At 41.7% G+C, this 24,728-nt stretch overlaps 1 protein-coding gene across 2 annotated transcripts in view; it reads right to left on the bottom strand.

Moving 5' to 3' along the window:
• CEP83 (centrosomal protein 83) overlaps positions 1–24,418 on the bottom strand; it is a 43,475-nt gene extending 19,057 nt beyond the window's left edge. The window contains exons 1-9 of one of the 2 annotated variants that reach the window (XM_074983987.1): positions 24,364–24,418; positions 20,049–20,156; positions 19,679–19,727; positions 14,946–15,210; positions 14,050–14,200; positions 10,706–10,798; positions 9,872–10,003; positions 6,897–7,148; positions 4,857–4,988 (exon numbers count right to left, since the gene is read on the bottom strand). In XM_074983987.1, coding sequence (XP_074840088.1) covers positions 4,857–4,988; positions 6,897–7,148; positions 9,872–10,003; positions 10,706–10,798; positions 14,050–14,200; positions 14,946–15,097 — 912 coding nt within the window. In that variant the 5' untranslated portion in view covers positions 15,098–15,210; positions 19,679–19,727; positions 20,049–20,156; positions 24,364–24,418. The remainder of the gene's footprint in view (positions 1–4,856; positions 4,989–6,896; positions 7,149–9,871; positions 10,004–10,705; positions 10,799–14,049; positions 14,201–14,945; positions 15,211–19,678; positions 19,728–20,048; positions 20,157–24,363) is intronic. The other variant, XM_074983988.1, reaches the window with a different exon arrangement.
• Positions 24,419–24,728: the final 310 nt, after the last annotated feature.

The raw sequence follows: 24,728 nt of genomic DNA, 5'->3' as shown, positions 1-24,728 counted from the left end.
GAGCCTGCAGGCCACAGAAGAGGCTCCTGGAGTGGGAGGCAGCCCCCAGAAAGCCTGCAGGTCATGGGAGGGGCTGCTAGAGGATGGGGACAAGTTGCTGGAACTTGGCTCTACCTGGGCAGCGTGCAGGCTGTGGGGCAACTGCTGGAGGGACAGTTGCCTGAAAGTTTGCCTGCCCATACAGCTGTATACTGCTGGAGGCTGCTGTAGGGGCACAGCCCTGTGAAGCCTGACTCCCCTCCCCCACCCAGGTCAGCCTGCAGGTAGTGGGTGGTAGCTGGAGAGAGGTAGCCACTGGCACCTGGCCCCTCCTCATACAGCCTGCAGGTGATATGGGGCTGTTGGAGGGGGACAGCACCCTGGAGCTTGCCCCCCAGATAGCCTGCAGGGGAGGGGGAGCCCACTGGAGGTAGCTTCAAGAGCCTCTCCTCACATACCCTACAGGCCAAATGGGGTAGCCTCACCCACACTTCAACAGCCTATGGGCTGTGTGGAGGGGGAGTCGGTCTGCAGGAGGGAAGGGCAGCCCCACACCCTGGTGCCCTCCAACAGGCTGCAGGGGACACTGGAGGTTGGGGGGCAGCCCCTGGAACCCAGCCAGCCCCTGGAGCACTCCATCAAACAGCCTGCAGGATGGAGAGAGCCACTGGAGGCATCGCAGTGTCACTTTCCTCCTGTCTGCGCCCTTCTGGCCATTGCAGGGCCCAGAGGGTAGGGGGAGCTGGAGCTCAGGGTCAGCCCACATAGCACTGCCCCACTCCCAACAGGCTACAGGATCAAGCCACCACCCCAAGCAAGTACCACAGAGGTAACCTTGTTACCCTGCATCTTCAAAAACAACAAGAAGTCCAGAACAGATATATTAGTCTATAAGGTGCCACAGGACTTCTTGTTATACCCCAAGCAAAGAATCCCTGGAGAAGCTGCAGGCCTGGAGGCTACTGCCAGAGTGCTGCCCCCACCCCAGGCTGCCAGCTGGGGGGGGGCGGGGGGGGCAGCTGGAGGTTGGGGCCAGATCACAGAGACCCACCCCACCCAAGAGGAACAAAGCCTTGGGATCCCTACCTGCCGGTAGTTGGGAGAAATGGTATGGACTGTTTAAATAATATCTGTCTGAGCATCCTCTTCTGTCGGATTAGAATTAGGAGTCATATTTTTCTTTTATATAAAGCAGCAAACTTGTTTCTGTATCATTTGGTGGTACATAAAAGTCTAGTAGTACTTTAGTTCTGCCTATCTGTCCAAATCTTCCTGATTCAGTTTCACTTCAAATGTCGTGTGGTAAGAAAGCGATGCTGCAACCAAACCAAACCAAAAAAAAAAAAAAAATCTAAGTTTCCATTTGGTACCATCTGGTGAGGTCAGATTATTTTAGGTCTTGTTTACTTCTATTTGAGAAAGAGGGCTAATAAAAGTAACACAGATGCATATTGCCTGGAGCAACTTGAGAGGTCTATTTCTTTAAGCATTTCCAGGTACTTCTGTTGCTTTCTGTCTATAAATTACTCTGAAAGTATTTTGATCGCTTTAGCGTGAATAAAAGTCACTAATTTCAGAAGTTTTAACTGTTTTAATCACAGTTTGCCACATATGTCCTTCATTTTCATTCTTTCTGTCTCCTTGGATGACTGATACTCTTCCTAAACAAAACAGAAAAATTCTCTTTCATATCTGCATGAAGCCTCACATTAAGGCAATTTTTCCAAAGGAATAAACAGCACTTATTCCTACTCAGCAGACCTGTAGAAGGTGGCCACAGCTGTTTTCCAGTAATATACCACATTGGTTCACCCAAAATATTGCTTTCTTTAAATGACAAAAACTTGAAAACAACAGACTTAAAATACTAACACCTTCAGTGAATTTTGTGATTTTACCTCTAACCACACAGTCATTGTGATCCAGTGTTGCATTTATGCTAAAGGACACAGATAATGATTTCTCGTTCCCAAGGAAACAGAGTCACTCATCCTTTACATACCATTATGCAGTGCATTTTCTGATTATACAAATAAGAAGTAAAATTAACATAAAATCAAACAATGTTTGTGGAAAATTAAGTTGTTTTGACTGTCAGAAAAAAGTAACCACATATGCCCTTTAGATTAGCTCCATGAGGAAAGGGAAATACAAAACAAAGTTATTTACTTCAGGCTATAAAAAGAAAGATTCATTAGACAAGTAGCATTATTCTTAGCTGTTCCGCCCTCTCGGAAACGACCCTTCTGATCTTCAACACTCTCTTCTCTTGGACCAACTTCAGTGTCTCCTGCGTAATCCACTTCTCCCTGATCTTCTCTTCTTCCGGAACAGTCTGCTCAACTGCCTCTTCTGTCACCGTCGTTATCCCTTCGACTCTCTTATATAGGTCCTTCTCTGTGGCCGCATTCCTAACCTTCTCTTTGAGCGTTGCTCTGTATGCACTCTCTATTTCTACCTTGCCTAGCCTTGCCCCGTCTCTTCTCTTCTTAAACTGTGTCATATTGGCATTCGATTTCATTTGTATTGTTTCATGGTCAGCGCATCGTCACTCATCTGACCTATCTTCAGAGGCAGGCATGGAACACCCCCCTCCAGGTGTGAAGATATAGAGAGGTATTATGGTGAATGTAAAACCAGGGAGGTGTATAAAATGATTAGAAATATTAATAGGAAGTGGCAGCCAAAGCAGATGGCGATCAAGGATGAGAACGAAGAGGTGCGCATGAACAAACAGAAGACTGTGTAGCAAGAGATGAGATATTGCACTGATCTATACAAAGCACAGTTGGACCCTAGTGTTTCAGAGAGATTGATCGAAGAACTGAAAGAAATATCTCCACCGAGCATCGAGAGTGAAACTGACATTTTGAAGGAGGAAGTAGAAAGAGCAGTGAAATGACTGAAGAACAACAAGACCCCTGGAAATGATAAGATCACGGGAGAGATGATCAAATATCATGGAGAAAGTATGATTCAGGAAATACACTGACTATGTAATATAGCACAGAAAGAAGGGAAGGCACCTAAGGAATGGACAAGATCCATGCTAGTGACAACCCACAAGAAAGAAAATCCATTAGAGTGCAAGAACTACAGAACGATTGTCCTAACGAGTCATCTAGGCAAGGTGCTGATAATTATACCGATGGAGAGACTAATATTGAATATAGAAGAACATCTGGCAGATGAGCAAGCGGGGTTCAGAAAACATAGAAGTACCATACAGCAGATATTGGCACTAAGATTGATAGTGCAGAAAGTGCGATGAAAGAACAAGAACTTATACACTTCGTCAATTTTCAGAAGGCATTTGTCAGCATAGATCAGAAAGTGACTTGGGCGGTGTTGGAGGCATGCTGAGTGGATAGCGGACTGATATGGTTGTTGAAGGATATCAATGACAAGGCAGTGGTGAGAATGTGTTGTAAGGAGTTGGAAAGTTGGTTTTGAACTATTAGAGATACGAGACAAGGAGAGCTGATATTGCTGAATATCTTCTTCATGCATCTAGAGAGCGATGGACAAGATGAAGGAAGAGGTAGAAGGGATATCTGTGCACTTCAAAAGAATTAACAACCTGAAGTTCACAGGTGATATAATTATCACTGAGGAAGATGAGGAGAAGCTAGTGAAAACAGCACAGGCACTAACTGAGGAAGGGAAGCGGTACGGACTGATTATGAACATTGATAAAACAAAAACAATGGTATTTGGAGATAAGAAAAAAGGAAGGTCGGTCGGTGTAGATGGGTTTGAACTGGAGAACGTAAAGAAGTTCACATGTCTAGGGAGCAACATAACGTATTATCTAGAGACTATAAGAAGGAAATAGCAACTAGAATAGCAAAAGCAAGAGAAAGTTTGAAGGCGATGGATAGGATCTGAAAAAGCAAAGAGATTAGCTTAGGAATGAAGCTGAGCATCTTGAAAATGTGTGTATTCAGCGGCATGTTGTGTGCATGTGAGACATGGGTAATAATGGGAAATTTGAAGGGAAAAATATTGGCATTCAAGAACAGTTACTATAGAATGATCCTGAGAATAGGATAAATGCAGAAGGTCACCAATGAGGAATTATATAGGCAGAAACAGCCGAAAGAGAACCTACTGCAGTAGGTTATGCAACGGAAGTTCCAGCTATTCAGGCACATTTGCAGAATGAACGATGAACAAAAAATCAAGACCCTGGTATTCAGCACAATGTATGGTTTGAAAAGGACAGGCAGACCCCACAGAACATGGGTAGAAGACATAGTAGATTGGTGCAGAGTTAGTCTACAGAAAAACCACTCTGCACTGGACAGGGAAAGATGGAAGGAAATAGTGAGAGGCATCAGACACCAACGGTCACTGAGTCCACAGTTATTGATGATGATGATGATGATTGTTCTTAGCTGAACTATTTGGGAAAAAAAGCCACCAGAAACCAAATTTTAATAATCCAATTTCCTTTTTCATTTTGTGTTCTAGCACTGTTCTAGATTTGTTACTGTAGCTTGATGATTTTTATTGAAATAGGAAAACACAACAGTTATTTGATAACACCAAGCATATTTCACTAACTGTTGGAAAAACCTAGTATGGTATTAAATATGTCTATTCCAGCACCACATTGTTTAAAAAAAAAAAAAGAAGAAGAAAAAAATCCACAGATTAAGGATAAAATTTCAGATATGTTAGTGATTTTTTTTCCTGTAGCATTAGATATTTATCCTGCCAGCTAGAATTAAACACACATTACAGTTACCATAAAAACAGTTGTACATAAAAATAAAGTGAAGTATGGTTTAAAAAAAAAAAAAAAAGTTAAACTGCCTTTTTTTATCTTGAAACCAGATGTTAAAATATGTTACTGATACCAGAAAAGCACTTACTTTAGCAGTCAAGGCATTGATTTCTCGTTCAGCTTTGTGCAGTTTGCTGGTTAAAAGAGTATTCTGCTCATTACTCAGCTGTAGTTCTTTTTCAATGCGATCAATCTGGAGCTTAGCTGACTGCTTTTCTGCCTTGAATAATAAAAGTATTTATAAACTCTTTGGAGCAGCAATTCTCTCGAGCTCTATTTGTACACTGTATAGCACAACAGAGTCCCAGTGTTGATTAGGGCTTTTGGGCATTACTGGCTTACATATTTATATTTAATAGAGGTTTGTTGTACAATATGTTATGTGTCTAATTTATTCAGATTAACACTTGTTCTCAAACTACACTGCCTCCCCAGACTCTCATGCACTACCTACATTCCCTGTTGCTACAGAAGAAAAAAGGTTAGAGGTGTCAGGTATTTATACCTTCAGCCAGTAAACTCTTAGGTCTGTAAATACGGATGAGCAGAGCTCCAAAAAGGCTTTCGTAAATGCACAGTTTGGCAAAAACACCCACAGCGTGCCTCTGCAAAGTCAATATCATGAAGGATAAATAGGAATTGCCATATTCTACATTTTGAGGTGTTAGAACACAGCATGTTAGTTAAATCGCAAGTAGATGGCTAACCCAGGATATTGACTTCAAGTTATTTTTTTCCAATAAGATTTTTAAATTAAGATTAGAGTGGAAATAAGCACAATGAAGCGCATTTTATAGGTTTTTAACATGCCTTCTTAATTTAAAAAAAAATATCTACAGCAGTGTTTGTCAAGTTGGTGTCTTCAGGCCACATGATTGCAATCCACAGCAATACTGCAGATATATAGCGCTGGCTCTCCCTTGTTTCCAGCTGCTTTTACGGAATTACAGCTCTCTGCAGTGTAGGATGACCAGACAGCAAATGTGAAAAATTGGGACAATGAGTGGGTGTGTAATAGGTGCCAATATTAGACAAAGCCCCAAATATCAGGAGTGACCCTATAATACTGAGACCGCTGATCACCCTATTGCCGTGAAGAACTTGGGCATCTGTTAAAGAAGAATGAGAAGGACACCAACCTAACTAAGAAATGCATCTACAAAAGGAGAAAAAAAAATTGTCATTGGATCTGCCAAAAGACAAAAAGACCAGGAATGACCAATGGGACTGAAGTCCCTGAGCACGGGGAATGTTCAGTGGAGAAGGGAAACATGAAAAGCACATGCAGAAGAGCAGGATAAATGTGATGTTACAGCAGGGAAGACTATACAAGGGAATAAGAAAAGGGAATTAGGATGTTGTGGCAACTTGTGCTGGAGAGACGGGTAACACATGGTAGGCAAGGAAGAAGAAAATACATGAACACATGTGAGTAATAAAGAGTAAAAGAAGATCATGTAAATTAGTATGTTTTGAAAAGACAAAACACTGCATTGTATTAAAGACAATTAAAACACACACTACCCCAATATTACATTCTACTTAAATCAACTGCTGTTCACATATGTGAACTGCAAATAGACCACGTCCCTTCTCATCCATAGTCCTATGAAAAAACTGTTTATTAAGATGTATCAGAGAGGTAGCAGTGTTAGTTTGTATCTTCAAAAACAACAAGAAGTCATATGGCACCTTATAAACTAACATATTTTGAAGCATAAGCTTTTGTGGGCAAAGACACACTTCGTCAGATGTAGTCACTTCTGTAAGATGTAGTCACTTCTATTTTTATTTATATATGTACACACACACACACACACAAGATGTAGTCACTTCTATAATAGAAAAAAGCAGTCATGTAGAACTTTAAAGACTAACAAAATAATGTCCTTAAAGCACTACATGACTGCCTTTGTTTTGATAGAATACAGACTAACACAGCTATCTCTCTGTCACTATTCTATAACAGAGTTTGAGAAGCAATGGATTTAAAAATAAAATGTTAAGTATCTAGCAAGTTTAGAAAATGCAAAATTTTAAAATTCTTTGGCATATATACAGAGTCAGCTGGTTAAAAACTTCCAGATTTATTTGCTATGTTCCACTGGGAGATAATTAAACTTCTTACCTCCAGAGATCTCATTGTAGCCTGCATCTCTGCTAACTGCCGAACCTGTATTCTTTGGACATTTTCTGCTTGCATGCCACTATTTTCTCTCTCTGCTCTTAATTCTGCTACCTCAGCTTCTAAACCTTTTAATTTTTGATGTAGCTGAGCTTTTTCTCTTAGAAGTACCTCCACACGCTTATTGTCTCTTGTGGGATCAACACTAAGCAGCTGATTATGCAGTTCTTCTTTATCTCTATCCAGTCTTGCTATCTAGTAGTTATACAAAAAAATGAAACACCAGTTACATTATTTAGGCATCAATCACTAAAATAATACACACATTGACAAATAAGAAAAGATCAGCAATGGAGAGGTCTATTTGCATTTAAATGTCAATTTATTGTCTTTGAGTGATAAGAGCTGCAGAATTACTACGATGGAATTTCAGCTGGCCAGCTGGGCAAAAAATAAAAGTAGGCCAGTCAGCACCCGCACTTAAAAACCATGGCTGGCCCAGGTCAGCTGATTCGGGCTTACAGGGCTCAAGCTAAGTGGCTGTTGAACTACAGTGTAGGTGTTCAGGATCAAGCTGGAGGAAGGACAATAGGACTCTGAGGTAGGATTTGAGAGCTCTGTCTGTAGCCCTAGTCCAAACAGCTACATAACAATTAAAAAGCCCCTTAGCCTGAGGCTTGTAAGCCCAACTCAGCTGGCCTTTGCCAGCTTCAGGTGTCTTACTGCAATATAGACATGCTTTTAGTCAATGGTAGCAAATTTTGTCCCTCCTTCAAGAGCCTTCCAGTTGACAACTTCTACAGTCAAGGCACATTTCCACTAGAAAGGTAAGTTGACCTACTTGACCTCGGTTGACTTACTACTACCACAGTAATTACTGCAGTGATTCACACACACATTACCCTTCCATCGGTGGTGTGCATCCTCACCAGGGCTGGGTCTACATGGAGACATCCTGGCAGCAGCTTCACGCTAATTTGCAGTCTTGCAGTTGCAAATGGCTGCTCATGAGCATATTTCCATGGCTCATCAGCATAGCTTTGTGAGATCTCGCAGCCGGCAGTAAACAGGCTATGTAGACAAGCCTCTGCCGGCAAAAAAACCCTCTGTCGCCAGCCCCTTACATCTGAAAAAAATTCAACTTTCTTCTCAATTTCACAACTCCAGCACCAAGCTGTGAGATTGACAAAAATGACAGCCAAGAGACAACGCAAGTACAATGGCATTGCGAGGACCATGCATTACCCTAACCGACAGAAGTCCTATGGCTCTTGGGGAGATGAAGTTATTATTTTGGTGTAATGAGACACATACATCAGAGGGAGCAATGCTGTAGTGTGTAGACTGACATAATTAGATTGACGTAAGCTGCCTTATGGTGACCTAACTCTGTAATGTAGATCAAGCCTCAGTTTCTGATTTTGGAAAGGTAGGTGAAGTTATCCTGTTTTAGGTAGAAGATGGAAATCAAAGCAAAGCAGCCTCTGCAAATGGGCATGTTGGAATAATTTTACCTATCATTCTAACAAAAAAGTAGATTTTTAACTAGAAAGCTAGGAAAAGCTAAACTGCAATTCTCATATATTAAAAACAAGTAAAAAGAGAAAATGAATTATTTTGACTTGATCATGCATAATACAACTGATTTACATACTGTATGTTTCAGAATAAATACCAGTTTTGGGTAAAATGTCAAGAAAACATCTAAAATATAATAAGCAAGAGATACAGTAGACCCCAAGATATGTGCAACTCATGTGCGTGTATGTCGGGTTAATGTGACTCTGCTGCTGCACTGGTCAGTTTCCTGGCTCCTGTCAGGGGCAGCAGCCAAGATGCCACCACTGACAGGAGTGCAGCAATTGCTCCTGTCAGGGATGGCCTGTCAAGGAACTGATTCTGTTAGGGGTGGCAGCCGGACTCTGCTGCCCCTGACAGGAGTGGTTTCCCTGCTCCTGTCGGGTGGCAGCCTCCCGGCTCCTGTCAGGGGCAGCAGCCTGACTCTCAGCTGCCGTCCCTGAAAGGAGCGGGGTGGCACAGCGAAGAGTCAGGCTGCTGCCCGAGAAGTGCGGGGAAACTGACCAGTGCATCAGCTCTGGTCAGTTTCCCATCCTGTGAGCCACAAGCAGCCCAGAGCTAGGCTCTTGGCTGCCCACCACTCACAGGAAACTGACCAAGGCTGCTGCGCTGGTCAGTTTCCTGGCTCCCCCAAGTGGTGTGAATTTTGACTTACATGGGTTGTGCAAGAATGCTACCCCCACAGGAGTGAGGGGTCTACTGTACATGTGCGGATGCAACTGGTAATTATATACTTGTGCAAATATTTACATTTGCAGTTTATGCTTTCTTGAAAACTTAATCCCAAATAAAACAGATAATCTAATAATTTACCTATGAGGTAAATCATAAGTGAGGACAAATTTTGAAACAAGTTAGGAGATCAATAACAAAGATCATGAAAATTTTTCAGAAGTGGCAAACAAAAGCATCTCGAGAAAGTTTAAGGACAAGTTTTCTGCTTATCTCAGTGTTTTCTGCTGCCCTTTCCTTGGGTTAGTAAGCAGATATGTAACCTACAGTTTATATTTACATTTACTTAGGCTACATGAGCTACTAATTTAGGCTTGAAGATGTATTGATCTATGTAAAATCTCTCAAAGCTAATAAAAAACATTTGCAAATACTGTTACTGGCTTCCATTTAAAGACAAGCCTCTTATTTCAATAAGACAATTTATATTTTGAAAGATAACTTGAACAAATTGATGTAAATTGTTATGGACCAGGCCATGACAAAAATGTAAAAGAGCGGACAGTACTTGAACAACATATTACAAGAGTGCAATCAATGATAGCAAAATTATAATAGTTCAGGTTACACTAAAATGGCAAAAGCTTTATTTAAAAAAACGGTTAATAAAGGCCTCAAGTATGTCACTTTTATAATGGCATAATTTACATTATATATTCAGTACCTACCTCCGAGTCATACTTTATTTTTTTCTCTTCTAAAATACGTGCATGTTCTTCCTTCTGGTGTTCAAATTCTGATTTGAGGAAGGTATGTTCATAGCGAAGTTTGTTATATTCTGTTCTGTATCTTTCTATCTCCTAAATTAGGGAGTAGAACAAAGAGTCACTCCAGCCAAAAGTAGATCTATTACATATTTTGGAATGTGCCTGTCTGTGCTACATTTATGGAAGAACTCCTCTTAAACCGTAAGAGCTACAGCCACAAAATTTGAATGCAGCTTCCTTTTACCCTAATTTAAAGCTAGGTCAGGTTGTGTTGTGCCTAGAAAGTGGGAAATGCCTGAAATCCTAGGATTTCCCAGAACATGGAAAGGGAGGAGCACCAACATACTTCAGACTTAGACAGGGAAGCAGCAAGCACAGGGAACAGCGATATGGCAGAGTGACCACTGGGGGCAGCCACAGCAGGAAAACAGTGGCCATGTGGAGACAAGGGCCTCCACCCTTCCTCTCTACTGCTGCTGCTGCCATTCAGTCACAGTGCTGTGCAGGGGAACCCTGCTGCCTCCCTGCAACTTCCACACGCAATTAGCCCCCATTCATTTGCATAAACTGCATGTTTTTCCTTATTTTTTCAAACAAAAGAAACCCCTTACTTCACTTAAATACCCAAGCAACACTTAGGTCAATTTGCTAGTAAACATATAACAGTAAATACTTATTTCCTGAAACAGCCACAGAATTTCCCTGTCATCTTTAAGTCATTTTATGCCAAAGGGAGCTGGGAAAACCCTTCCCTCAATCTAGACAAAACAAAGTTAAATACTTCTTACTACTTACTTCATCTAGCTTCCGAAAGCGTTCTCTCATAGGGGTTTCCAATTCATGCTGTATTTGTGCTTTTAACAACTCCAGCTTTTGAGGAGTTAATACCTGACATACATAAAAGAAATTTACTGTAGAATAACTAATCAAATAACAGTCATAGTAAGCAATTTATATTGGAAAACAAGTGTTGAACAATGAAATGTTACTCAAATTTATAATAAAAAGTTATTCATGTATAGAGGCTGTTTATAAAGTTTTAAATTTTCCTGCTTTCATAAAAGACTAATCAATCCAACTTTTATGTTTTCTAAGGGAAAAAATTAATATAGCAAAGGTTAATGATGTTACTTACATATAAAATAAATCCAGCCACTACATTGTATTTGAAGTTCTTCAGATAAGGTACACTCAGGATCCTAATAGGACACTCATTACTTGGGAGTTTGTGTGGGTTTTCAGTTTTATTTTTGTTCCTTCTTTCTTAATTGTTGTACAAGTTGAACCCCTCTAGCCTGGCACACTTGGGACCTGACCGGTGCCAAATAAGGGAATTTGCTGGAGGTCAATATTGTCTAACAGCATCACCAACACTTCCACTGGTCTCACAGAAGACATTTAGGGGTAAACAACAGCTAAATAACAGCACAGAACATTGAGAGCCAGGACTGGTACATGTAAACAAACTTTATGGAACCATGGGAAACTTGGCCACACCCATGATAAATCGTCATCTGGCTAACTAAAAATCATTCCAGATTATAGCTGTTGCCAGACGAGTGTGCCAGACTAGAGAGGTTCAACCTGTAGTTCAAATCTAATGCTCAAATAGTTAAGGACTTGCTTTCTCCTCCCCTCCCCCCAGTCTTCTTTTTCAGTAATATGTTCTCTTTTCTTTATCAGATTAAAAGACTATTACTAGATTCAGGAGAACAATGCCTATACCATCATTAAGCACAGAGCAAGGAAGAAGAGAAAAATCCCTCAGAAAAGTGCAGTTGGCATGGTCTTACTGCACTGTTATTTCCCTGTTGAAGTGTCAAAGAGTTCTAGTTACAGGTCTCAAACTAAAACCAAAAAAAGTTTTGTTTTTAAAGTATACAGATCATCCTGCTCTTAGATACAGTGTTTCTTAAATTAGAGCAATTTTTTAGCCTCTGTTGTTGCCTGTCAGGTACACCAAATCAGATTGGCAATAAGGCACATCCTGCATTTAATTTTGATTGGATTTCAGTGGTAGCAGCACAACCAGAGAAATGTGGCAGTACTCCCTGAAACAACAGAATGTTGGAGAAAGGGGTGGGAAGAGTGTTTAGAATATCTCCACTTTTATTTTAATAGAATGTCCCAACCGTTAAAAGCCAATTCACTAATTTCTTTTTTTAAAAAAAACAAAACAAAACAAAACTGCATAGCCTGCCTTGAAGAACTCTTTCCACCTTGAGAAGGAAATAAAGTGACTCCTATCAACAGAAGAACAAAAATCCCCTAAAATTCTTATAGAAGATCAGACCATAATGCCTTAAATCCAACATGGCACGATGGCAGACAGACAAGGAGCTCAACTGCCTGACATAAGAATAAAGTTTCTGACAAGTTCCACTTATCTTCAGCCATTCTGAGCCCCAGAAGTGTTGCAACCCTGAAGACTAGCTCCAGGAGCCACATCCAGAGACTTCGCTTTCATTCAGAACATACAGAACTGTGGGCACACAGAAGATCTTTAGAATTTTCAAATCAGATGGGATTGCCTTTCCCTGACCAAATCCGATTAGATTCCTAAGAATTTATGTTTTTTTCCTGTGTCATGCTGGATCACACATATCCCTGGAATCTGACAAGCAGATTGCAGATGCAAAAGAAACTAGGGAATAACTCATTTGAATAGGTCAGTCAGGAACAGAATCACTACAATCCCATCCCAGTTCAAGAAGTGTAACACCACAGCTAAAATGTAAGGGAAGAACATGAGACAAATGACGATCCCCAGAAGATGGATTGATTCCGAAGATAAAGGGTTGCTCAGAAAGAATGCTAGAAAGCTCTTTCGCTGACAGGTGAATAGCTGACATGAAGCCCTAAAGCTGACTGCCAAAACATCTTCAGTTCAATATTGGTCACAAAATGGACTAAATTGGAAAGTCAACTCTAGTCTTTCCAAGTTGTAGGGAAATGATAAATAGTTATTGTAAACAGATTCCTGAAAATTTTATCGATATCCAAAGAAGAAAAGACTATGGTAACATGATTTGCACAACTTGGATTTTAGCTAACCCTACCATAACAGGTCCTGAAGCAAGCACTATATTGCAGGTTGGACCATTTAAAAGACAAATGCTGAATACAGATGTCTTCATAGGCTTGCTACCAGAACGTGGTCAGACCTTGAATGGCACAAGATGAAAGGCCCTCTCTCTGAAGCATCCATTTGATGAGAAAGGTTAGCAACAGGGACAAACAGATTCTCAGTCAACAGGAAAATTGCAGAAGTGGGATCTTTGACTGAAAATAAGCACTGCTGACGTAAGCTCATAAAATGACAGATGGGAGAGAAAGAAAAGCTGAAGGAAAATGGAAGCTTAAGTTTCTTCCTTCAGTAGGTCTTCATTCAGATTCTTCTCTTTCTGGGTCACTATCTCACAGAGCAAGAGGGCCTAATGCGTTGCATAAGCAGACTGAAATCCCAGAGGAGATAATAGAATCCCAGCTGCACTGTGACACAGAGTAGCGATATGCTTCTCCCTTATTTTCTTCAGCCTCCTCCATAATCAGTATACCTAATTTTTGATCCCCGCAGAAGAAGAGAATTTGACATTAGTAATACTAGAACATAGGGGAAAACAAAGGAGTGTGCAATCAATGTCTTTTTTTCCCCAAGAGACTACAGTTCATGGAATGAATGCTAACAGGGTTACTCATACTGGGGACAGTGACCCATCATGAATTTGCAAGTTTACTACATGAGGGGTCATAAGCTGTTGGCCTCTACACCTCCAGCACTTACAAGGAAGTGGTTTTAATTTGTAAGGGGACCACAGTCAGAGGCTTCCTGTATGAAAAAGTCACTAGAACAAAAGACTGAGTGTTACAGGTTTCAAAAACATAAATGGTACCAGAAGTTTTAACTGTCGTTTCTGCTCCTGCAGTCAAAATTATAAGAGGAGTACAACACAGTCAAGATTTCGGGATTTGAGTACATGGCTAAAGTGGAACCAATGTAACAAAAAAAAACAAAAAAAACAAAAAACAAACACACAACAAAGTCTAAAACACACAATACATTGATAAAAGATATAGAACAGAAATGTTTCTACCAAAGGAATTAAATTCATATTAAATTCTGATAACTATTATCTCACCTGCATCTTCAGTTCCTCTAGTTCCCTAGTTTTATCTAATAATTCCCCTCGGAGTTCAGCAAGAAGTAACTGAAATTTGTCATCGATGGTTTGCTTTTCAGCTAGCAACCGTTTGAGCTCATTTTGTGATTTTGTATACTCATCCTGTAATCTGCAAAATATGAATTATTTTTATTTTATATAAAGAATGCCCATTTACCCTCTAAAAGGGACCTTCCTCTGCTGAATAATCTGAAATCACAGTAATAAAAAAGGTACAGAAGCAAAATGAAAAACACATCAATTCTGACAAAAATATCTATAGGATATCAATCCCTCCCTCCAAAACCCCCTAAATTTTACATGGCTATGATGTTAAATTCTGAAGTATTCATTCCAGCTACAATAATTTCAAGAACTCTCACTTCTCATATGTTGAGACCTTTAAACTGCTATTTTGTAAATAATTAAAGTATTATTTTAGAAAGCTGACAGACGAACTTGTCCTTAAGCATAAATTTGAGTAGTAGTGTACATTTCTATTAAGGGCAGGTTATTTTTACAACCAAAGCCGTCCCTCGATGGGATAATTTACAGAACTCTTGATTGACTCGTGTGGAATCTCCATCACTGGAGATCGTTAAGAGTGGGTTAGATGGACATCTATCGAGGATGGTCTAAATGATGGTGCTTGGTCCTGTTGTGAAGGCAGGGGACTGGAACTGATGACCTCTCGAGGTCCCGTCCATTTCTAGTGTTCTATGATTCTACGGCTCTAATAAATCTATATTGTAGTGCTACTACTACAAATTAAAGTCAGATAGGTAACTAGATAAAAAATAAAACCCTTACAATATTCAATTTAATCTTTTAACAGCTCAAACAACTAAGGAAAACAGACATTTAAAGTACTGTACCGTGTATGCTCTGCCTTTAGAGTTTGATAATTTGTTTTATGACTTTCACACCGCATTCTTTCATCGATTAAAAGTTTTTGCATTTCTGCTTCTGAACCCACAAGATCATGATTTCTACTTTTTGCAGGCGGTACGCTGGTGAAGGTATCCATTCTGGCTAAATAATTATTGAGTTGACAACCAGGTAAAAATTATTTCATCCCAAATCCTTCAGAAGAACTCCATCTACCTTTTCTCTTGACAGCATCACAGGAGGCCAAATTACCTGTTAAAAGCACAAGTGCAACTAATTAGTAATACTGATTCATTCTTCAAAAGGCTTAGCACACTAATTTATTCCTTAACCTTGGCCACTCTGATTTTAGCCACTGGTGCAGCTACACTGGTGAGTAAAATCCCAGTGTTGATAATACGTGAGTCTTAACAGAGACAATTCTAATTGCTATTTCTATTTAGTAAAATTTGTATTTCCTCTCATTCAATCCATTCCTTAAGTTTTAGGCATCATTACTGCAAATATCTTAAGTACTATATATAACTAAGGCTCTTCTTAATTTGTGACACTGTGGAAATTGCAGATCCTGCAATATTAGGCTCCCATAGTCAGCCCTGAATATTAATAACAGTAGTATTTTTTATGCAAAATATGGTTATGAAAAAACTTAGCAGGAATAACATAATACATGTATTTTTATACAGTTTCACCAAATTTTTCATGGATTAAAAGGCTAACAAATAGGTCTTCTATGGCTTTTCCAAATTCCTAAAAGTAACAAGGGTCAGTTATTACTTTTCTGCAATTTTCCACATCTTGTCTGCAACTCAACCACAAATTATTAACAATCATCCCACTATTCAACTAGGGAATGGGCTGCATGAGTGGCTCTCCTTCGTCTTAGTGGGCTGCATGACTGAAATTCAGTGATGGACAATCACTGGGGTTCCACCTGCAACCTGCACACCACCTCACTATTTCCTTCCCCCCATGCCTTTCACTCACAAAGGCTGTGTCTACTCTTTGAAGTGGAGCATCTACACACACCCTATTTCGAAGAAGAGCACTATTTCATTCCCAGGAACCTCAAAGTAAGGGAAAATGTGTATAGACTTTCTGCTGGCTATTTCAAAGTAGTGCCTAACTTCGAAGTTAACTTCAAAGTTAGCTCCTAGTGCAGGTGCACCCAAAGGCACTGGAGCCCCACACTTCCTACACCTCCCTGGCCCTTCCAACCCTTTCGGACTCCAAGAATCTGCTAATTTGCTCTTTGTCCCCACTCCTGCCCCAACCTCCCAGAGCTTGAACAGCTCAAACAGCTGATTCTTAGCTTTCAAGCTCTGTGAGGGAGAGGGAAAAGTAGGAAGTGTGGGGCTCCAGAGCCGCATTGCACAAGAGGTGTGTAAGGGTTAGAGGGCAGAGAGAGGCTGAGCGGGCCACAGGCTGCCAATCACTGAAGTAGGGCTTAACTCATTTTCTAGAATTCCAACCATTACTAAACTCTTGTGGATCTATTTTAATGCTAACAATTGTATTCTGAACAATGTGTTTCAATCTACAAGACCTTACTAGAAAATTGTGTGCTTCCCACACAGAGAAAACACAACCATATTATATCCATTATAAAATAGGTGCGCTGAAATCCAAGGCTTTGTCAAACTTAATTCTTTCCAGAGATTTTTCCCAACATTACTAATAATGGAGGCAGATCTCCCAGTACTAGTAACAGTTGAAGTGCTAATGCAGGCAAACTGCCAGAAATGATTGTCTTTTCTTTTGGATGGTCTTGTCCAAACTTGCATTCAGGAGGAAGAAATTAGAATTGAGGCATTCAGTGAAGAAAAAGACTATGACCAATGACTGTTCCCCCAGCCTCTGCTTTTGCAATTCTGTGCACTAATCCTTCAGTAAAATAAATTCTGAATAATCCTCTACAGTTCAACCAAGGCTTTTCAAGAGCAAGAATAAGGATCAGACAGCAATTACAGGCACAATTCTATATTTTTCAATAAGTGTACCAATTGCTGTGTAAGAAAAGGTGATCAAAAATAGATCACACTTCTGAGGGCCTCAGGGAATGTTTAGGGCAGGCGGACCTAAGTGAGCCCGAATGAAGAAAGCCAAGGCAACACACAAGAATTTCCCAGTCAGGAGTTGCCATCTGAAGGGGACTATGGCAAACAGCCACCACTAAACTGTAACAGATCTATACTGTCATGAAATTAAATTCCAAGGTCAAAGCTGTAAAGGAGGGGTCAGCAACCTTTCCAAAGAGTAGTGCCGAAATTTGACCTTTTGACCTCTGAGTGCCACTGCTACTTTTTAAAGTCACTAGTATTCCTACTTACAGCAGCAGAAACTAAGATGCAGAGCTTTACCATTTAGGAGATAATTGGTAGCATAAGCTGGTCTTTTGTTACCCCCACAGGAAGTCTGGCTTTGAGCAAGCTCACAGCTGCATGCAGGAGGATGCTTGCATGCTGATGAAAGTCAGCTCATGTGCCACTTTTGGCACATGTGCCAGAGGTTGCTGACCTCTGCTGCAAAGTCTTCAAAATTGTGCAAGTAATTTTCAAAGATAAGGAGCAAGCAAATAAGCAAAGCATCCCTAATTAGCGAGATTCTGTGTTCCAAAAAATTGACCAGAGTCTCCCATAAGATTTGGGCAAGGTGAGTATCTTGCTTGAGCAGAAAAACTAATACAAAAAAAGGCAGAAAAAGCCTAAATCTGAAGCAAGTAAGGCAAGGTGGAGGTTCTGTGAACACACCAACTATCAGAAAGAGAGAAACTGAAGAATAGCTAGGAAATGAAAAATTTTATATCTTCAGTTGCAGAATACCACAGGTGGGAAGGCACACATGCCCATCTAAAGGCTCTTGCTATTCTTGCTCCAGAGCTTGAGAAGTAAGACAAGCAGCATCTGCAATGTTCACCTGCAGTGACACTTCATTAGGAAGAACTGGAAATTGAAAAGATCTGATTCTGAGATCAGGAAATGGAACACAGTTTATAAAACACATTTTTAAAACATCAAAACAGTAAGTGGTACCTATTTAACAAAGTAACAAGCCTGTTTTAGATTACAGTGACATCTTGTGGTAGATTTTAAATCATGAAAAAAGTCACCAGCTGTCAGTTTTTAAAAACATGTAATTTGTCTCATGAGACCTACTGACTTATGTAAGTGCATACACATAGTTGCCATCTGAATTCCAAACTGCATATAACACACACCCATTGCATATAACACGCACACATGCTGCTGATCAATTCATGGCCACTGACTCCTAACATTTGGCCTAATCATCATTTTAGAAACAAAAATAAAGAACATGCCAAATAAATGTTTCTTTCCTTTTCCACTCCAGCTCGGAATTTCTCCCACCAAATTACATCTGTCCAGGCTCCAGGACAGACAATTTTCACTCTTGGATGAGTCAAATATTTTATTGCCTTATTTGAGCTACAATCAGAAGCATTAGACATTAGTAAGCCAAGCATCACTTTCAGGTAATGGAATAAGACACTTGCTCATAGACACATATTGCGCACTAAATCCACTAGAAAATTAGGTAGTGCATACACAGCTTTGGATTTTGTTTAAGAGAATTCTAAAATGAGCTAAGTTTCTCTCTCCCTTGAGCGACTGTACACAGTTTAACTTATTATAGCTAAGGTAATCTAACTTTAGAAGAACAGGAAAAATTTTATAGTTCAAATTAAAATTCTCAATCATTTCTAAAAATACTTTTTCTGTAAAATACCTGGCATATAGTGTATATGATGGCATGCTGTGATTAACTAAAACAGACATCCCAAATTCATGCCTGCAAAATCTTTTACATCATCCTGGGTGTCAATTCTTAAAATTTATAAGATAGCAGGGGTGGCAGTGCTCCCCTTTAATAAGATGAATACCAAACTTTAAAATACGTGATAGGAGAATAAAATGCTAATGTGATATGTTACCTGCTAAATCTCCAACTGCCTTAATCCTGTCGCTCACAGTCCTGCTCACTTAAATACAGAATAGGTCCACTTTTTCTTAAATGGACTACCACCTTTGCTTCAAGCCCTCGCTATACCACAAACTCCAAAGCACCACTCTAATTAATGTGGCATAACTAGGGACCAACCAAATTTGAGATCCATTTTGATCAATTTCTCAGTCATAGGATTTTAAAAATCACAAATACCATGATTTCTCTTTTTAAAAGCTGAAATGTCATGTGTTACAACTGTAGGAGTTGTTATCCTAAAAGGATTTGTGGGAATTTGCAAGATTATTGAGGGCCAGGTGGCTGGGGGGGTGAAACTGGTACCCTTATTTCTTTACTACTGTAGGTAGCAGGGCTGTCTTCAGAGCTGGCTGCTGGATGGGAGCCCAGCTCTAAAGGTAGAGCCACTGCCAGCATCACTACAGAAAGATGGCATGATATTGCCACCCTCACAAATACGCTCTGTTGATGTTAGGGCATTGCCTTCAGAGCTGGGCTGCTGACCAACAGACACCACTTTCTGGTCACCAGCTGACTTTCTCCAGACATGCAACCCTGAAGGTAGTACAGAAGTAACGGTGGCAATACCACAACCACCCTAAAATAACCTTGTAACTCCCTGCAATTCCCTTTTAAGTCAGAACCCTCAATTGGAGAAATGCCGGTCTTCCTGCCCCCGCCCCATGACATCTGACCTTTTTTGGGTCAGGGTTCTGAAAAAACAAAAACTGTCACTGACCTGGCCCCTGTGTGAGACGGGAAAAAACCCTCACAAACATGGCTCCCAGCTGAGAAAAAGAAGAAGAAAATAAGACATTCACCTCACTCCCCTCATGCTCCAGCCCCCCTCCTGGGGTAGTGGGGGATAGAGGAGACGTGGCTCAGGCTTCTGCAGGGCAAGATTAACTCTTCTGAGGGCCTGGAACTAGATTTTGTGGGACCCGCCCCAGGCTTTGGGATGGGTCCAAAAATGAGGCGTTCAATATGCAAAAAAGGGCAGCTGGGGAGTGGGACGGGGGTGCAGGGTCTCGGTGAGAGGTAAGGTACAGGATCAGGACAGAGCTGCAGGGTCTGGGCAGAAGGGAGAGGCAGGGGGTTGGGGCACTTACCTGGCACAACTCCCAGGATGGCACAGTTGGTTCCACACCATCCTGCACTTGCAGGCACTGCCCCCACTGACTGTGATTCCCAAACACTGAGAGTGGCAGAGGTAGAACCTGCAAGCAAGCACAGGAACAGAATTTCCCTATACTAGGTTTGCTGCCTTGTCATTCCCCAGGCCGTGGTGCTAGAGATCCAGAGCCAGCTTGACTCACTGTGGAGGAAAGCCCTAAGCCTCGCAGACCAGATCAAGGTGTGGGCTGAACCCAACTCCCAGGCCATAGGTTCTCCATCCCTAGGCATATGCAGAGTACACAGCTGCATAGGTCACCACTAAATCTGGGGCACCACTTTGCCCTAAATTAAGTAGTGCGCTATGATGTGCCTCTGTATGCCCAACACAGCCAGAGGCCAGTGCTACCTTAAGCAACCCCAATCCTCTGGCTTCCTTTCCACCTCCTGGATGTGGCCACCCAATCCCCCAGACCTCTGCCACACCTCCTGACCCCACAGCCCAATCCCCCAGCCCCTCCATCTGAATTCCTCAGCCCCCCACACCCTGCTCTGATGCTCCCTGAGCTCCAGGGGCCCCAATCCCCTGGCACCCTGCTCTGTCTCCCAACTCACAATACTGATGGGCTGCACTGCTCCCCATTCCCTCTGTTCCCCCACCAACCTCCCTGTCCTTCTCCAGCCCCCAGTCTTGAGCACCACCTTGCAAAGTTGCTGCTCTGCTCTGAGCAGAGAGAGAGGGTGCACGTACTCAGGCTGCGTAAAGTACCCACGGTCATAAGGATGGCCCTGATCCCGGGCACAGTGTAAAAGCACGCAGAAGAGTAGATTTCATAGGGGAGACCAGACTTTGCAGTCCATGATGTGTTTTTCATGGTCACTAATCGGCTTGGGCCCTAGGCAAAACCCAGTTATATAATGATGAATTCAGTGTTCACTGGTATTAATTTGGGATTATTTCCCTAACTCATTCATGGCTCTGCTTCCATCACTATAGCCTTGTCTAATATTACCATATTTGAACACTTTTATGATCAACGACATTAGACAATAAGGCTGAATATAATTTTCTAGTCAGTGCAAAAACGACAAGTAGTGTTCTGCTTTGTCAGATAACAGTATCATTTTTTTTGTTTTGTTTTAAAAAAAAGCTCTCTCCTTCAGTTATTATTGTGAAGTTTAACAGTAGTTTCATATAACATACAGAATGAGCTGTTTACCTATCTATTTCAGTGTTCTACACCGCAAAGCCAGTACCAGCTCCCTGTGATTACCTACCACTATGTCTCAGGACCTCAGGTTACCTGATACTGTAATTTAATGCTACCAATCAGCCCAAGAGAGTAAGACTTGCTGATGCAGGAAACACAGCTCTTTTGGGAACATACTAATGATGGAGGAACTCACTACTGGACGAAATTAGCAGCACCATGAAAGTCACTGATTTGACCTACTCTTTCCATAAAAAAGAAAACCAAACACATGTACACTCCAACGAAGAACAGCAAATGGGGACATAAACAGAACAATCTCAGGTATTGTGTATTTACTTCTAACATCTGTAGCTGTCTTAGATGCCACAGTTTGGAAGACAGTAGAAAAAAAATACATATATGTTTTTGTAATCAAAGCTATGGAATATTTTAATATCCAACACCTATTAAGATGCAACCAATATTATGCTCTGGAATTGTGGACTATTCAAATTCTCTCATATTAACTTCATACAGTAAACCCTTTCATATCTGGCAGCCCCGGGACCAGGAGGTTGCCAGATTTTTCAATATTCTGGATAACAGAGTAGTATACCTAGAAATGCAGAATACTAAAGAAAATCAAGATTAGATTATTAAGAAACAAACAAAAATGCATGCAGAGTACTTTATTTACTAACAACAGTAGTATTGTACATTGTATACTTACTGTACTTGCTGTATTTCACTATACTACACTTATGGAGAACACAACTAAAATTTACTTATGGTTTAAATGCTGATTATTTGAGAGTTCTCACTAAAAGAATGCTGGATATGAAAGAGTTTACTGTAATCTTTATGGGTTTGTTAGTGAGTGTACTCCTAACTAAATCGTAAAGAATGATAAAGTATGCTTTATGCAAGCACTAAAGAAGGTACAGCTCTCCAATACTGAAAGTCTTTATGCAATTTCACTTTCCAAAGTTTGATTTGAGTCAAAAACCTTAGAACAAAACATTTGACTTGACAAAGAACAGACACATCATCCAAGAACTGACACAGGCATGAGACTGTGACCAAAGACTTGTGGAAGGATTTAACAATTTACATCTACCAGGGTTTCCATATGGAAAACTGAGGACCACCAAGTAAATCAAGAGTTTATGCAAGCTATTAATTGCTTTAAGATCATGGTGTCCTACCAATTCTAAAGCAGTACTTCAGTGGTTACGGCTATAGCGAACTAGCCGCATTACTCTGAAAATATATTTATTGTTCAAGTTAACTAACCACACTCAACTGGCAAAATAACCACATGTAGCTAGTGGTTAGCACGTTGAAAATCAAAGCTTTAAGACATGTTTTCAATGGAAAATCTTTTGTTCTGAATAAATACTACTTTGTTTTAATTCAAATTGGCTGGAACACTAAATAATCCTGCCATTGATGCGAGAGACTAGAAAAGCAGGTGTTAAATTGAAGTTGGACCTAATGAAGTGATCACAGAAAGCAGCAGCTGTATGCAGCCTAAAGTTGCAATCCAGATGAAAGGAATGCTGGGATTGCACTCAGAGGAAGATGAACACCGAAGGCCTTGACTTAAATGGGATGTCTTGTGACCTCAAAGAGGCTAGGGTGCAGTTTAGTTGTAGCCTTGTCCTCCTTGGGTATTAAACAGACAAGGTAGATATCATCTCACCTCTTTTGGAAAATATTCATTAAGCTCTTACATATGCTGCAAGAGAGACATCAATCTCTATTCAGTGGTCAGTGGGCCAGTCTGTTAATGACCTGAAAGTCTGTGTTTTATTGAAAAGAAACTAACAATTGTTTACAGAGGGAGTGCTCAGAACTGTCATTTATATTCAAATTCAATACATTAACACATGGTTTGAATTGGGACAGCAATTACCTGGCCCATTATAGTAACAGAGAGATAGCTATGTTAGTCTATATTCTATCAAAACAAAAAAGCAGTCCAGGAGCACTTTAAAGACTAACTAAATAATTTGTACCATATGATCTGAAGAAGTAGGTCTGTCCCACAAAAGCTCAACACCTAATACATTATTTTGTTAGTCTTTAAAGTGACACGACTGCTTTTTTGTTTTGATAGAATACACACTAATGCAGCTATCCCTCTGCCACCATTCATAAGTGCGTGAACTACAACTCCCAGATAGTAACAGAGGTAATCCTATTAGTCTGTATTCTAATAGAACAAAACAAAAAACAGAAATGTACCTTAAAGACTAACAAAATTTATTTGATGATGAGCTTTTGTGGGAAAGACCCACTTCTTCAGATCAATCGCATTTCCAATACAGACTAGCATCCATAAGTACAGAGCTCTTAATGCAATTTTTGGACCTCCGGACTTACAGATATTAGTCCCACGAAAGCTCATCACTGAATAAATAAGTGTTAAAGTGCTACAGAATTCCCAGGTAGTAATGGATTGTTTCAAGCAACCACAGAGGCAACAAACAATTAGAGTATTTCACAATGCGCACAGTATGCGGAAATTAGCCGCTTTCACAGACGTGCAGCAGATTTTTACCAGCACCCAGCACAGGCTCAGGAGCCAATTCAGCCGCCAGAGCCGCAGCGGCTCCTGCCGACCCCGCACACTCCTGCAGGTCACAGCTGACAAAATTTTCTCCCGCCGGTTACCAAGCTACCAGCCATCCCCCTCTCACACCGACCCTGCCCGTCCGGCGACCTCGCGCCACACGGCGGGCACGGAACCGAGAGTTGCCCGCCCCGGGGTCCCGCGGCACAACTGCGCTCGGAGGAGACGTATCCCGAGAGGCAGCGCAAAGCGCCGCCAGCTGGTGCGTCCCTTGCCACGCCGGGACGTCACCCCTCCCCACTCCAGCTCGCCGCCCGCTCAGGCTGGGAGCACTGCGGCCGGGGCTATGCAGCGCCGAGCACAAGGCCCCAGGCCGGGAGGGGGGAGCTGTTAGCAGCTAGGCACAGGGCCGAACCAGGCAGAGAACAAGCTAGCGCGACCCAACCTCCGAGTCCCATCCGCAGCACAAACCGCCCCGCTCCACGGGGCCACTTGGCGCAGGGAAGCGGGGAACCGCCACCCCTAAGCCGCCCCCACACTCACCGGGAACGGCCAACGGCAGCCGCCGAGTTTAAAAATGGCGCCTCGCCTCCCGCTCCGGCGGGCCGCTCCGCCCCCTCCCCATCCCGATCCCCCCCCGTGACCCCGCTCGGGACCCGTCAGCCTCCCCTGGCCGACCGCCGCGCTGAGCCTCATGGGAACACGGAAGCGCAGCCGCCGGCTGAGGAGCCAAGGGCTGTTGCTGTGGAAACCGGCTCACGCGAACCTGGACCCCACCCCCTGAGTCCCGCCCAGCTGCTGGCGAGACCCAGGGCGCTCCTGACTCCCGTCCCGCTGGGGTGAAGCCCCGGGGCACTCCGCTTATCTCCCGGTGGCAGCGTAAGGGCGGCCCTGCACCGCGGCCCTCG

Source organism: Carettochelys insculpta, chromosome 1 (genome assembly GCF_033958435.1).
Source record: "Carettochelys insculpta isolate YL-2023 chromosome 1, ASM3395843v1, whole genome shotgun sequence".
Taxonomy (NCBI): Eukaryota; Metazoa; Chordata; order Testudines; family Carettochelyidae; genus Carettochelys; species Carettochelys insculpta.
This window is presented reverse-complemented; position numbering and strand designations above follow the sequence as displayed.